General features: G+C 35.8%; 1 protein-coding gene across 10 annotated transcripts in view; it reads right to left on the bottom strand.

Moving 5' to 3' along the window:
- Positions 1-408: 408 nt before the first annotated feature.
- Pias2 (protein inhibitor of activated STAT 2) overlaps positions 409-13,244 on the bottom strand; it is a 70,322-nt gene continuing 57,486 nt past the window's right edge. For 4 of the 10 annotated variants that reach the window (XM_021214240.2, XM_029546742.1, XM_029546740.1 and 1 more), the window contains 3 exons: positions 8,564-8,703; positions 3,417-3,454; positions 418-917 (listed from right to left, as the gene is read on the bottom strand). In XM_021214240.2, the coding sequence (XP_021069899.1) occupies positions 735-917; positions 3,417-3,454; positions 8,564-8,703 (361 nt within the window). In that variant the 3' untranslated portion in view covers positions 418-734. Of the gene's footprint in view, positions 918-3,416; positions 3,455-6,564; positions 6,960-7,635; positions 8,294-8,563; positions 8,704-13,244 lie in introns of those variants that run through there. The other 6 variants (XM_021214241.1, XM_021214242.2, XM_029546745.1 and 3 more) reach the window with 5 other exon arrangements.

Raw genomic sequence — 13,244 nt, 5'->3', positions numbered from 1 at the left:
TTTCTGGTTAAAACAAAAGAAGTCTCAAATCTGCAGAAAATTCTACAAGAATGTATAGTAACCCAAAATAAAATAACATTTTATATCAGAACATCTGTGTAGTATTCTTAAACATAATCATTATAAAGAGCAGCCAAGTCCCAGCAAACAACATCAAAGCATAAATGAGAAGAGAAAAATGCACAGTACAAAGATCATTTGCTTTGATGGGATCATGAAGAACAGAAAACCTAAAGAAGAAAAGTAGAACCCAAATTCTGGCCAGTTATTGACACTTCATTACTTCAACAAAATAGAACAAATCTCCACAGAAAGTACTCATTCAGGAAACATGACTACTTCTATTTTTCCTTCATACTGGATTAAACAGAAGTTGCTGTTACTCTATATCAGTGATTACATCTTTAATTAGAAAAGTTAACTATTTACATAACTTTATTGCTGTTTATTGTAACAAAAGATTAACTGGTGTATAGAATCCATCCAGTAACATAGAAACTGAAATCAACTGTCCCACAAGACACCGTTGTGGATGAGATAGATCAGTGTACAGCATAAGAAAAGTCCTTGTATGTCATCTGGTTCTTGCTGAAGTCCTCGATGTTCATCTCTTGGAGAGCAAAGAATCCATTTGACATTTCAATAAATATTAAGTTGCAAAAATTAGCTTCCATGGACAAGACATCCAAGAAAGAGTTTTGATGACTGATTCCCAGAATCAAGTATGTCCGCCTTTAGTCCAAAGAGATGACGTCAGGAATGTGACTCCCACTGCTGGTTATAACCCCTGTGTCACTCCTGCTGCTGGATGAACTAACGTGAGTACTGCTTTCATGGGGGCTGGTGGTGGTGACAGACGTACTGCTTGCTGTTAAGGGTGAGGTGAGACTATCCAAAAACATAGGAGGACAGTACTGCTTGAAACAAACAATGATGCTGATGAGGAAGAGGCTACATTGGTCTTCAATAATAAAGAGACTAGAAATTGTTAGATATGTACAACTGACAGCCAAAAGGTCAAATCCTGGTGGGATTCAAAAATAGCAAATTTTCTATTTAAGTGGAAAACAGAATGAACTAGGTATTTTAATTCTTTACTGAATGCCACATTCTTAATTGTCTTGAATGTGCAGAACTTGTTTATTGACCATTTACATAGGGAAAATGTCAAAAATAACAAGTCAGATCCCACCCATAAATTATGACTCAAATTAAACTCAAAACTACTTAATTGAAATAAAATTGAGTGATTTTTTCAAAATCTAGACTCAAACAGACCCTTTGTGAGTAATATTAAGAGTAACAAGCTGAAAGATGGCATTAGATTCCTCTGTAAACAAATATAGCAATACTTATAATAATGTCAACATTCATTCTGAATTAGAGGGTGTAAGGCAGCAAATTACCATGGGATTTTCAGAGAATATCATAAACACAATTTTAATTTTTGTAATGTTTCTTAACATCCCTCTCTCGTATTTCGAATTTTCTTCCATCTGGGTGATTCACATACAAATAAAAACCTGAGTGTAGTAATCTAAAAATGATGAGGCATTAATATAAGAGCTAAACAGAATTTTATATTTCACTTTAGATGTTTTACATGAGACACAACTGCATTGACTTTAGCACATGTAATATCTAGTGCTACTAAATATATTCAGTTAGACAACAGAAAAAAATCAGTAAGGACACCTAATGTTATCTATATCTCATTTAAATACTTCTTAGAGACAATGAATTATGAACAGTAAATCAAACCTGAGCTATTCACATTACATGACTTTCGGGGTGCATTAAAAGAAGAAAGAAAACAGCTAGAAGATTGAGCTGCCTTTTTATTGATTGGTTGGTTGATTGACTTTTGTTTTTTGTTTTTGTTTTTAAAAAAGAAAGGGTCTCACTGTGTAGCCCTGGCTGTCCTTGAAGTCACTCTGTAGACCAGGCTGACCTTGAACTCAGCAATCTGCCAGCCTCTGCCTCCCAAGTGCTGGGATTAAATGTGTGATCTACTATGTCCGAATGAGGTTAACTTTCAACAAAGAAAGTTACTGGGATTTTGGAACAGAATGCCACACATGAAGAAATTCAACAGACATTCATAAGAAGCTCTGACAGTGTAATTGTCAAGTGTTAGTTTTTTTTCTCTAAAATCATATCAACAATAGCAAAACTGAGGAAGGCCTAGATAATTCCATTGTAATCTGCTACCATCCATGCTTGGCTTTGCCTGTAAAAGAATGCTGAACTTTAAAAATGCTAAGTGCTCCTAATGGACCCTTAGACTTAGACTTGGGTTGCCGCCATTTAACTTTTACTCTAGATCCCTTGGGTACACATCTGCACAAGGCTAGTAGGGATTATGGGCCGCTATGAAGATGCAGAAGAGTTTGAAACCTATGGATTCTATAGTCAACAGAAGGAGGCACCATTCTTACCCTCCTACCAAGTTACCAAATAAAAATCAGCATCCCTCTAAGCACGTTAAATAAAACTCTGAAATAAAAACCATGGGTCCCAAGATTTCTTTTCTTTCAAAGCATTGTTCACATGAAAGAATATAGTTTTCTTAAGCTTGAACAACTTACATTCTAGAAAAATATGTAACTCCCCTATAAGGACTCACTTATATAACAAAGTCAAGTAAGGGTGAGAAGAAAACGCTTAGTCCGCACAGATCTTGGGCTCAAATTTCCTGTGCTGTTTGTGCAATCAGATGCCGATACTGAAATAGGAGGCTCACACTGACCCTGTGGCCAGTCAGTTGTGACGCTGATGCGACAGGTCAGTTCTTCCCCCTCTCCCTAGGGGCCACATCTGTGCCTCAAGTACTTTTGCTGCTCCGCCTTGCCCCTGTGGCTTTCTGTGTTTGGCCTCTGCTGTTAAAGACTGTCACGAAATCCATGCTCACCACGCAGGCTTTAAGGTTGGAACTTTGGGATAATCTTAGAATTTCTTTTCTTTGATTGAAAACGATTGAAAACAGCAATACTGCAACTTTCAATTGAAGGCTTTTCAAAGTCTGACTCTGTCTGTCTTTCAAACAACGTCCAGTCTCAGTCAGTAATCCAAACTGGATGAGCTTTAACTGATGGTTTTATGTAAGTGTTTGAGTGTGTAAGATCTAAGTTCTATGCACTTAGTACTGCTTGCACTCCTTCTAACCACTCAAATATTTGTAAAAAATACCAACTGATTATGTTTCATAAAAATAGAAAGTTTAATAAGAGCAATAAATAATAAATTGAACAACAGTAACTTTATTCCTTCAAATAAAATTGTGGTATTTATATTGTACTTCCTTTCTAGCCACATGAGAATTTACTGTCCTGATTTTATGCAACTGGTCATTTTTAGTTAGTATGACATAATCAACAACCAAATACAAATTAGTTGCTTAAATTCAGGATACATACCTGGGGATCAACTGGAATAAGGGAAAGAAAATCCAAACCTAAAACAAAAATGCTTTGTTAATAGTTGTCTCATATTTTGGAGACAAGAAATTATTTCCCAAGATCATTCTGCATTTATAAGCCAAGAGACATCTGTGGTAATGTTCATTTCACTGCCACAGTAAAGTTCTATGATCACAGCTGATTATATTGAATGCATCTAAAACCCAAATACAAATACATTTTTTTGACCAAAACAACTGGAAAAAAATGCTTCCCAACAACTCAAAGCAGCAGTCCAAATACTTTCAGTGTCAGACTACTTAAACCAACCCTTTCTCTTTTGTCACTTAGAGTAAAAACCAGTAAAAATCATAATAATCTTTAGACCTTTAAGAAAACAACATACTTAGGTTCTTAAGACACTTTATATTTATTTTAAAGAAATACACATTAATCTAAAAATACCAATTCTTTAACAGTTATTTACTTCCTCGGGAGCTAGTTGACTGTGCATTCCCATGTCAAGAGTTCTACAGAGCTCTGCACCAAGCAAGCACTTGGGAACTGCTATTCACCAACAAGTTACTTTAATAGTTAATAGGTCCTCAACTAATAAAATGCCCTAAACAAAGATACTCAAATTCTACAACTACATTTTGAAAATAGGTATGTGAAAACGATTTTCTTTGTAAGTACAAGCAACAATAAAGTAAGTGTATGAAAACCCTCATCTCTGAACAGTCTCACAAGTCTTCAAAGGCACCTTCTGAAGCCGTCCCTAGTCATCGAAAGCTTTTAAATTACTTAGACATTAAAAAAAGGACCTAAACACTGGAGTATAGGCCATTAAATTAGGGCAATGTTGCCCAGTATGTGGGATGCAGAGACAGGCAGATCTGTATGAGTTCCAAGCCAGCCAGGACCACACAGTGAGATCCTGTTTAAAAAAAAAAAAGAACCATTCAACCAACCGACCATCCAAAGGTCAATGTCTATTTGACCCCATAAATGTTTATGTTTTCAGCCTGGAACAACCTTATACCTAACATGCATGTATGCTTTCGCTCTCTTTCCAGTGCTTTGGTTGGCTGGTTGGTTTTTGGTTATTCTGTGTAGCCCTGGCCTGAGTGTACTGGAACTTACTCTAGACCAAGCTGGCCTCAACCAGAGATCCACATACCTCTGCCTCCTGAGCGCTGGGATTAAAGATGTGCATCATCACTGCCCTGTTCCCATTAACTTTTATATGCTGGCATTTAACATACCAACCACGTGGAGTGAGTCTAATACTTTATCACTATGAAAATAGAGATTAGTAAGAAAGATAATGGACACATTCAATAAAAACTATAAATAATTTAACTAAAAAATTTAAAGTATCACTGTTTCCTTATTTACAAATGAATTTTAAACACTTATCACGCAAGCTATAAGCCCTGAAATTTGAAAGGAATTGCTCAATTTCTAAAGCATTTTAAAAAACTTGTTGGCATAATCTGTTACTAGCTACATGATATAACAGTTTAGTCTGATGAACTAAGTAAATCATAATACACTATTGCAATGATTTACCCATTAAAACGATAACCAGAAAGTAATATATAAGGATAACACTTTAAATTATTCAATCAATCTGTCTGCTTTTAAATACCAATTCAAGCCTGTCTAGCCTTTATATACCTTTTGAGAGTTTTAGAGTCAATGGTTCCACCACTGATCAAGACATCAAGATTTATTGGAATATCATTTAATATACTGGGTTGATTTTATTCATTGTTGTTTCACCCTAAGTGGTGTAACATTTTCTGTTCATTTTTACAAAGAGCTTCTACTTTTTAAAGACATTTTTAGTATGCATGCATGTGCATGTCCACTCAATGCATATGTGTACAGGTGCCCACAGTGGTCAGAAGAGGGGGCACTGGATACCATAGAGTTGCAGTTAAAGGTGCTGGTGAGCTGTCAAGTGGGTAGGGTTCTATAAAATAAACTCGGGTCCTTTGCAGGAACCATAAATGCTCTTAACTTGTGAGTTATCTCGTAGATTCAGTTCCTGCTTTTTAATCGTTTTTGTTGTTGATTTGGTTTCATTTGTCAGGCAGGGTTTTACTCCAGAGCACAGGCTGACACACTGAACTCACAGACCTCCTTAGTGCAGGGCTCATATGCAGAAGTCACTATGTCTGGCTCGCCACATGTAGTGTTGGTTTCTCATTCTATTTTAATAATAAGCTAAATAAAAGCTAAAGGAAGCATTACCATTTCAGAAGATGTACCACAATTTCAAACAACTCATTTGAGAATGCTCATTCATCCCAATGTTCAATTGCTGCCACATCATGACTCTAAGTAAACATATAAATTTGATAAAATATTCCAACTGTTTCTATACTCTATTATTTCAGAATGTACACTGAGGGCTAAGGTCTTCCAATATTACTTATTCCAACCCAGTTTTACAGATGTACTGTGATTCTCTTTGCTGATGTCATGTGTACCAACAAAAGTAAAATCTATTTAGAAAAGCTTTTAATTGTTTTTTGTTTTGCTATCTCACCCACAGATAACTACATACACTACTAATTACACAATGCCCTAATATGATGTATAAACATTTTTCTAAAGATTGGTTGAAATTTTAGATTGTCTTTCCAGCATCTCACAAAATCCAGACAATTTAAATGTGACTATTCCTCAGTGAAAACATTTCCATGTATTTCAAAGTTATTCCTACTAATAAAAGAGTAGACTACCATCAACATTTGTCATTTAAGTACACTATTTTACATATGAAATAGTTTCATCAATAGTAATACTTTACTCCCTTGTTAGCAATATTATTTTATCATGTTTCAACTGTAACAGTGTATTGGTGGGGGTTATATTTTGCCCTCAAGTATTTCAATTAAAAATATTCTGACTTTTTTTCCACTAAAAAGTGCTGTTACAAATCTAATAGAGGGGCTGGTGAGATGGCTCAGTGGGTAAGAGCACGCGACTGTTCTTCCGAAGGTTCGGAGTTCAAATCCCAGCAACCACATGGTGGCTCACAACCATCCTTAACAAGATCTGATACCCTCTTCTGGAGTGTCTGAAGATAGCTACAGTGTACTTACATATAATAAATAAATAAATCTTTAAAAAAAAAAAAGAAATCTAATAGAATCAGGTGTTTTAATTAACATTAATGAAGTTGTAATTTTTAAATTTTGATGCTTTGTTAATAAACTGGACTGATTATTTGCATTTCATCCCCTCACTGGCAACCACACAATTTTCCTTACTTGAGCCATAAGCTTCACAAAGCATAAATGCTACATAGTTAAGTTTGTAAAGGGTTTAGCACTTTGAAATTTTAATCATACAACTTTTAAGCACCATTCACACCTGACAATATGGCACTAGCAGTAATATGGCAGACATATTTTTTTTCTTGAAAGAATCAAGCTCTTTTCCAATCCATAAATACAAATTATGTTTTATTTTGTATTCACTGTTGCACAGTATCAGAAGATGTTCCAAGCTGTACTTCGTTATTAATATCATTTCTTCTTTGTTCTCCTGCAGATTCAGAAGATTCAGATTTATGATGTTTAAAAGGAATGTTAGAATCTATGAAAACTGTCTTCTCTCCATTCTTGGTGTTCTACTTTAGTTTTACTATAAAACTATTAAATCATCAATACCAAAACAGCACATTATGACTACTTACATAAAAACTATATATTCAATCACTAATTACCAAAAAAGTGCATTACAGTAAAACAGAAGTAAAATCTAAACTGCTTAGGTATCTAATTGCTACATAACTCTTAATATCTAGTAATTTTTTCTGAGTAACTGTCTCTGCTCTATTTATCAATTGCTAAAAGTTTTTCAGTATTTAAAAACCAGAATATTGGTTTGTTTATATTGGCCATTTATGATCCTTAAATATAAGTATGATTTCTATAAGCTTAAGTTAATTTTATAAAATATAAAGTCCAGGCACATTTAAGACACAGAACACACACAAAAAATGAAACAATACAAAGCAAAAGAATCTTTCATTTATACTCAAAATCAGAATATACATTCTCCCACATTAAACAAGCATTCAAATTCTCATACTTTGAAAACTTAGTAGGACTAGTGATTCATATTTTTTCTGAATTACTGCTAAATAGTTACTTTAGTAAAAAGAAATGTTCACTATCTTTTTTTCCAAGACTTTCAATTGAGTCTTAAGTAAATCCTTTAGAACTATCTGTTTCTAACACACATGAAGATGATGGTCATTTACTCAACAACTTAGCAAAGCTTACAACAACATATGACTGCTGAGAAGTTTGTCCTGAGAAAATGAGCCCTCACTTCTATCCTTAGTAGAGTCCTTGCATACAATGAATGTGACCAATGTGTTCTGACTGGTGTTAGCTAGTTTCACAAAGATGGTGAAAATACAAAAATCACAAATTAGACATAAAACAAACATATGCTAGTCTTCAATGTCCGTGTGTGTGTGTGTGTGTGTGTGTGTGTGTGTGTGTGTTATTTTCAGTGGGTATTATTTTTAGTCCACTCTTTTCCATTATATTTTTTTATTCACATAAAACTAAATTCAAGAGGCACGACTACATAGGGATAGGTAATATAACTACCAATTACTTTTAAAAGCATATATTTTATTCAAAGCATAAGCACTGTGCTTACAATCTTAATAAGGGCAAGAATAGAAATAAACTGCAGCTCAAAATCAACTTCCAGAAAACAGAAGGGAAATGTATTAAATTAAAATGATTTGTAGGTAGAAGTCAGGAATATATGATGTACTGGTTCCCACTTCTCTCAGGCTCAGATTGAAGAGAAATAGGAAAAGAAAAGACTTCTGAGGAAATTGTCCCATAGCAATGAAGCTTAAAAAAAAAAAAAAAAAAAAGCCTAAGTGCAAATTTTCTACAATTCTATAAAAATTCCCCACCATACTCTTGTATCTCCTATTATCAGAAATCTGTAGCATCTCATTAATTAAAATTAAAATAGCAGAATATGAAATGCTAAGACAGTAATACTTCTACACGAAGCTTTGAAAATTCTTTTAGCACTTGCATTCAAAATTAAATATACTTGTTCTACTGATTAAGATTAAAAAGACTGCAACTAAAACACACAAAGTGCTCACATACCTGGCAAATCTGATGACATGCTTGACACTGGCGTGTGGTGGAATGGTACTGAGTAGTCTGTTAATGAAGGTGGAATAGCAGCAGGATCAACTGAAGTCACACTGGGCACCCTTACAGAAGATGGCTGATACATGAGAACCCTGTTTTAAATAGTACGGGAAATGATCTGGCTGTTAGTTCACATGAGAGAAGAGCTGAACCACTGGGTATTCTCAGGCATGTGTTCACTAAGTCTCATTGCAAGTATATGGCAACCATTCACTACACCACCTCAATATCTACTCTAATTTATTCTAACAGCCTTCAATCTAGCATGAACACATCTGGCTTCTCAATACTAGCTATTGGCACAGGAGCAAGATGGAGTTAAAATATACAGGAAAGCAGCAATTCTCAACCTCTGGGTCGTGACACTTTCACAAGGGTCACATATCCAGATAAACTGTATATCAGATACTTACATTATAATTCATAACAGTAGTAAAAGTACAGTTACAAAGTAGCAATAAAAATAATTTTTTAGGTGGGGGACACCACAATGTAAGGAATTGTATTAAAGGGTCACAGCATTAGCTAGTGGGAACCACTGCTGTGAAGGAATACTTTAATTCACAAATAGAAATATAGATTATTTATATTTTATGCTAATGTACACATACATATATGGATGATAATTTATATATAAAGAAATCTGAGACTAAACTGGAGAGCTGTTAAGGTTTAACTGCTAGGGGCAGGGGTACATGCTTTTAATCCCAGCATTTCCTAACAGTATGATTTACATAGTGAGTTCCACAGCAGCCAGGACCACATAGTGAGATCCTGTCTCAAAAAATAAATAAATAAATAAAAAAGAAAAAGAAAAAAACCCACAAGGTTTTTAAATAAGAACACTTATATGAAGCTACTAACACCAGCCCAATAAGTCTCTTCAATTACAAATCCAATTTGAAATATCAGAATGATCTGAACAAAATTAATCAATCCTAAAGCTCATCAGCCTGGTGATTCAACAATACAATCAGAAACTAGGACAAGATAACCAATCCACCGGATTTAAAATCTTTATGGTACTCAGAAATAAAAATGCTCGCTGCCTCGACATACTACTTACTCTTCTAAGAGGGCTTAGACCTCCGAAATGAGCCATTCAGGCTACTACAATTACAAATCAAGGACACAGCAAATATCTTACAGTTTATTTTATATAAAAAAAAACATATGAATACTATATAATTAAGACTGTAATCCCAAGAAACAACATACCTAAAAATTGAGCATATGCTTGAAAGGCTGGGTTTAAAGAGAGATTTCACATTTAGCAGGACTCATATTTAGCAGACTTTTCCTTAGCTTAGGAAAACTAGTACTTTGTAAGATAATAATTTCACATATTTAAGGAACTAAGCAACATTATGGGCTGTTTATATTGGGAATGAATATCTTAGTAACAAGTAATGAGATACAGAAAGAGAGCAAAATATTCGAGTTGGAATCCCAGACCTGCCAATCAACACCCAACTCAACACTGTGAGTGAGACCAACACTGAAGAAAACGAGTATGAGGATGAAGACTGCACCATTCTCTGGGCCTGGGATGTACCACTGCAGGGAGAGAGCCTGCCTGGCATGGATGAGGCCTTGGCTTCAAACCCCAACACCACATAAAACTAGACTTGGTGAAAAAGTCTAGGACTAGCAGCATCTGAGAGGCAGAGAGACATCAGAAAGATTCAAGGCCAATTCTTCACCAAACAAAAGAACCAAGGGGGGCTGAGGGGTGGGTAAGGAGGAAGGGACAAAAGAGAGGATCTTGGAGAAGAGAAAAAGAGAGAAGGAAAGGACAACTTCCTTGGAAACTCCAAGAACCACTGTGCCAAGGCAGAACCTGCACAGCAATGAGGGCATCTAGACAGCATCTCCACCGCTGAAACACGCGCTATCATACCTGCTTGGAGTTCTTCAGTCTCAATTTAACAAATGGACATTTCTATAATCTTGACTTAATGTCAAAGTCTTAAATAATCAGAATCCAGTTAGGCTCAAGGATCCTTATAAAACTAGTTTGTGCTGATAAATGAAGACACTAAAAATGCCTAGCTGCTACTCCGCATGATTTATAAAAACAAGAGATACTGGAAATGTAGAAAACAAACTTGTCTTTAGTATATATGCTTGACTGTACTGCCACTTAAGACAATGCCAAAAAAGTAAGTAATGAGGTCAGGATTCAGACGTCTTGGATAAAAACTGACCACAGTAGGACGTCTAGGGAATACAATATACTTATGAAAATACATAAGCCTAGTGTGCTGGTTAGCTTTGGTCCACTTCACACAAACTAGGGTGATCTGGGAGGAGAGAACCTCACCCAAGCATCCATCACACTGTCCAGTGGGCCATTTTCTTCACTAACAATTGATAGGGGATGGACAAGTCCACTGTGGGTAACACCATCCCTGGGCAAGTGATCCTGGGTTTTATAATAAGAAAGCAAGATGTTACTCATAAGTCATAAGTCAGTAAGCAGTGCTCCTCTGTGGATTCCGCTTCAGTTCCTACCTTGAGTTTTCTGCTGTGATTTTCTACAATGGACTGTATTAGAGAACTGCAAGCTGAAACAAACCCTATCTTTCCGAGCTACTTTTTAGTCATGGTGCTTTCTTACCACATACTGTGTTATTGCTGTGACAAAGCAGACCAGGCCGTGTGTCACTGGAAGAATTATAGAGACATCTGATCTCTGGGCTGGAAAAGCCATTGCCTACTCAGAGTTTCAGTGGCTGCTGCCGTATAGAAGCTCAGAAGATAGGAACGTTTACAATATAGATGATGCAGGCCTGGTTTGTGAAGTTTCAGGGAGAAGTCTTAAAGTACCTAAAAGACTCAATCAGGGCCATTCAATTTAGGGAATTAAAAATCCTACTTCAGCTGGGACTGAAAAATCAGTGGTGATTGGCAAGAGTTCTGCACCCAGGAAATGAAACCTTTGCTTTCCTAGAACAATAGATGCTGGTTAGCTAAAGCTGAGAAATTAACAGTGATTAAGAAGATACCAGCATCCCTGAGGATAATAAATCTGACAATATTTTCTCAGGATCAGCTTTTTGTCCAGGAGGGTTGAGACCATATCTCATGCTTGCAATTGAACTTCATAGTCTAACCAGGTAGTACTGCAGGCAAGAAGGTGCCACAGAGAGCAGCTGAGGTTGGGCACCATGTGACATGGTTGGAGTTACTGAAAGGGAGCCAGGCTGTTGATGGCACAGCCCAATTACAATGGAAAAGTTCAGCATTTTGCAGATGCTAGTACCATCCAACAACTGTCAAGAACAGCAGTCGGTGTGCAGTGGAGAGGTCTGAGGTATGAAACAAGCTGTGTGTGCTGTAGAGGACAGAGCTGAAGAAGTAAAGGCCTTTGGAGCTAAATCATGAATCTCAGATGTCCGACACTGAAAATGGTTTTATTTTAATTTGAATGAACTATGCCCTAGTTATTCCCTATTGTACATCCCTACAGTAACACCTTATTAATGTATACCTATTCCATTTCTCCCATGCCAAAAAGATTGAGTTAAATGTACAAAAATATGAAAACCTAATAGGCACCCCTATTAGCAAATCATTAAAAGCTCATTAAAGACGTATGATGTTAAAGAATTCAGTGCTGATTAATTCCTGATGCTTGACCTTTGCAACTATCATTATAAACCCAACTTGCTAGCTAGGGAGGCTTGTACAGGCCTGCAGTCCTAAGAGTATAAAGTCATCCTTGGCTAGCAATATATCAAGTTTGAAACAAAACTGTGTACTATATGAGACCCTGTATAAAACAAAACAAACAAAAAACCCAGGAGAGGTATGTATTTATAGACATAAATTAGAAATTCCACAGAGAAATGAAATAGAGTATGTCACCTTCAAGTAATGGTGTCCAATTCTGACACCAAAATTTAATAAAACTATTTAACTTTTAAAATGTACTACTCAATTCCTCATAGGATTCAAATATACATACATGTATATGCACATATTAAGCAAATGTACCAGTTCTAAATTTTCATGCGTTTATAATATAAAAGTAAATTGCCAGAATGCTGTTATATAGTAAGCATCAGTACTTTAGATCATGTTTTATACCAGAAATAATACAGAAATCATATGTGGTTCAGATCTATTTGTATGAAAATTAGTTAACAACTATCATTCACATACTTGGAAGTTCACTGTGTTCCCACTCTGATCACACGAGCAGAAAGAGATGGGATTCAGCAACTCTTACCTATGCCAACTAAGAGACAAACACACTGAATACTGAATCCTTTTACTGTTTGCTCCCTACTTCTGGAACATCATCAACTACAACAAAGCAGCCAGCCATGTAGGCTTTAAGAGCTTGGAAAGAGCATAAGATAAAGTTCGTTTAAAGTTCTCTGCATGCTTATATTCCAGATAGAGTTACAAAGCTGCATTACAAGGGCTGTGCTTCAGATTACTATCAAGATAATGACGGTAATTCTCTGTACGTGAATTCTACGTGCTTCACTTGCTTCTTGGTTCTCTGAAAAAAAAAAAACTTATAATTTTTACTAAAACTAAAATACACCTCTTAAAACTTAAATGGCGGGCTGGTGAAATGGCTCAGCGGGTAAGAGCACCCAACTGCTCTTCCAAAGGTGCA

The sequence above is a fragment of the Mus pahari genome, chromosome 15 (assembly GCF_900095145.1).
Source record: "Mus pahari chromosome 15, PAHARI_EIJ_v1.1, whole genome shotgun sequence".
In the NCBI taxonomy this organism is placed as follows: Eukaryota; Metazoa; Chordata; class Mammalia; order Rodentia; family Muridae; genus Mus; species Mus pahari.
This window is presented reverse-complemented; position numbering and strand designations above follow the sequence as displayed.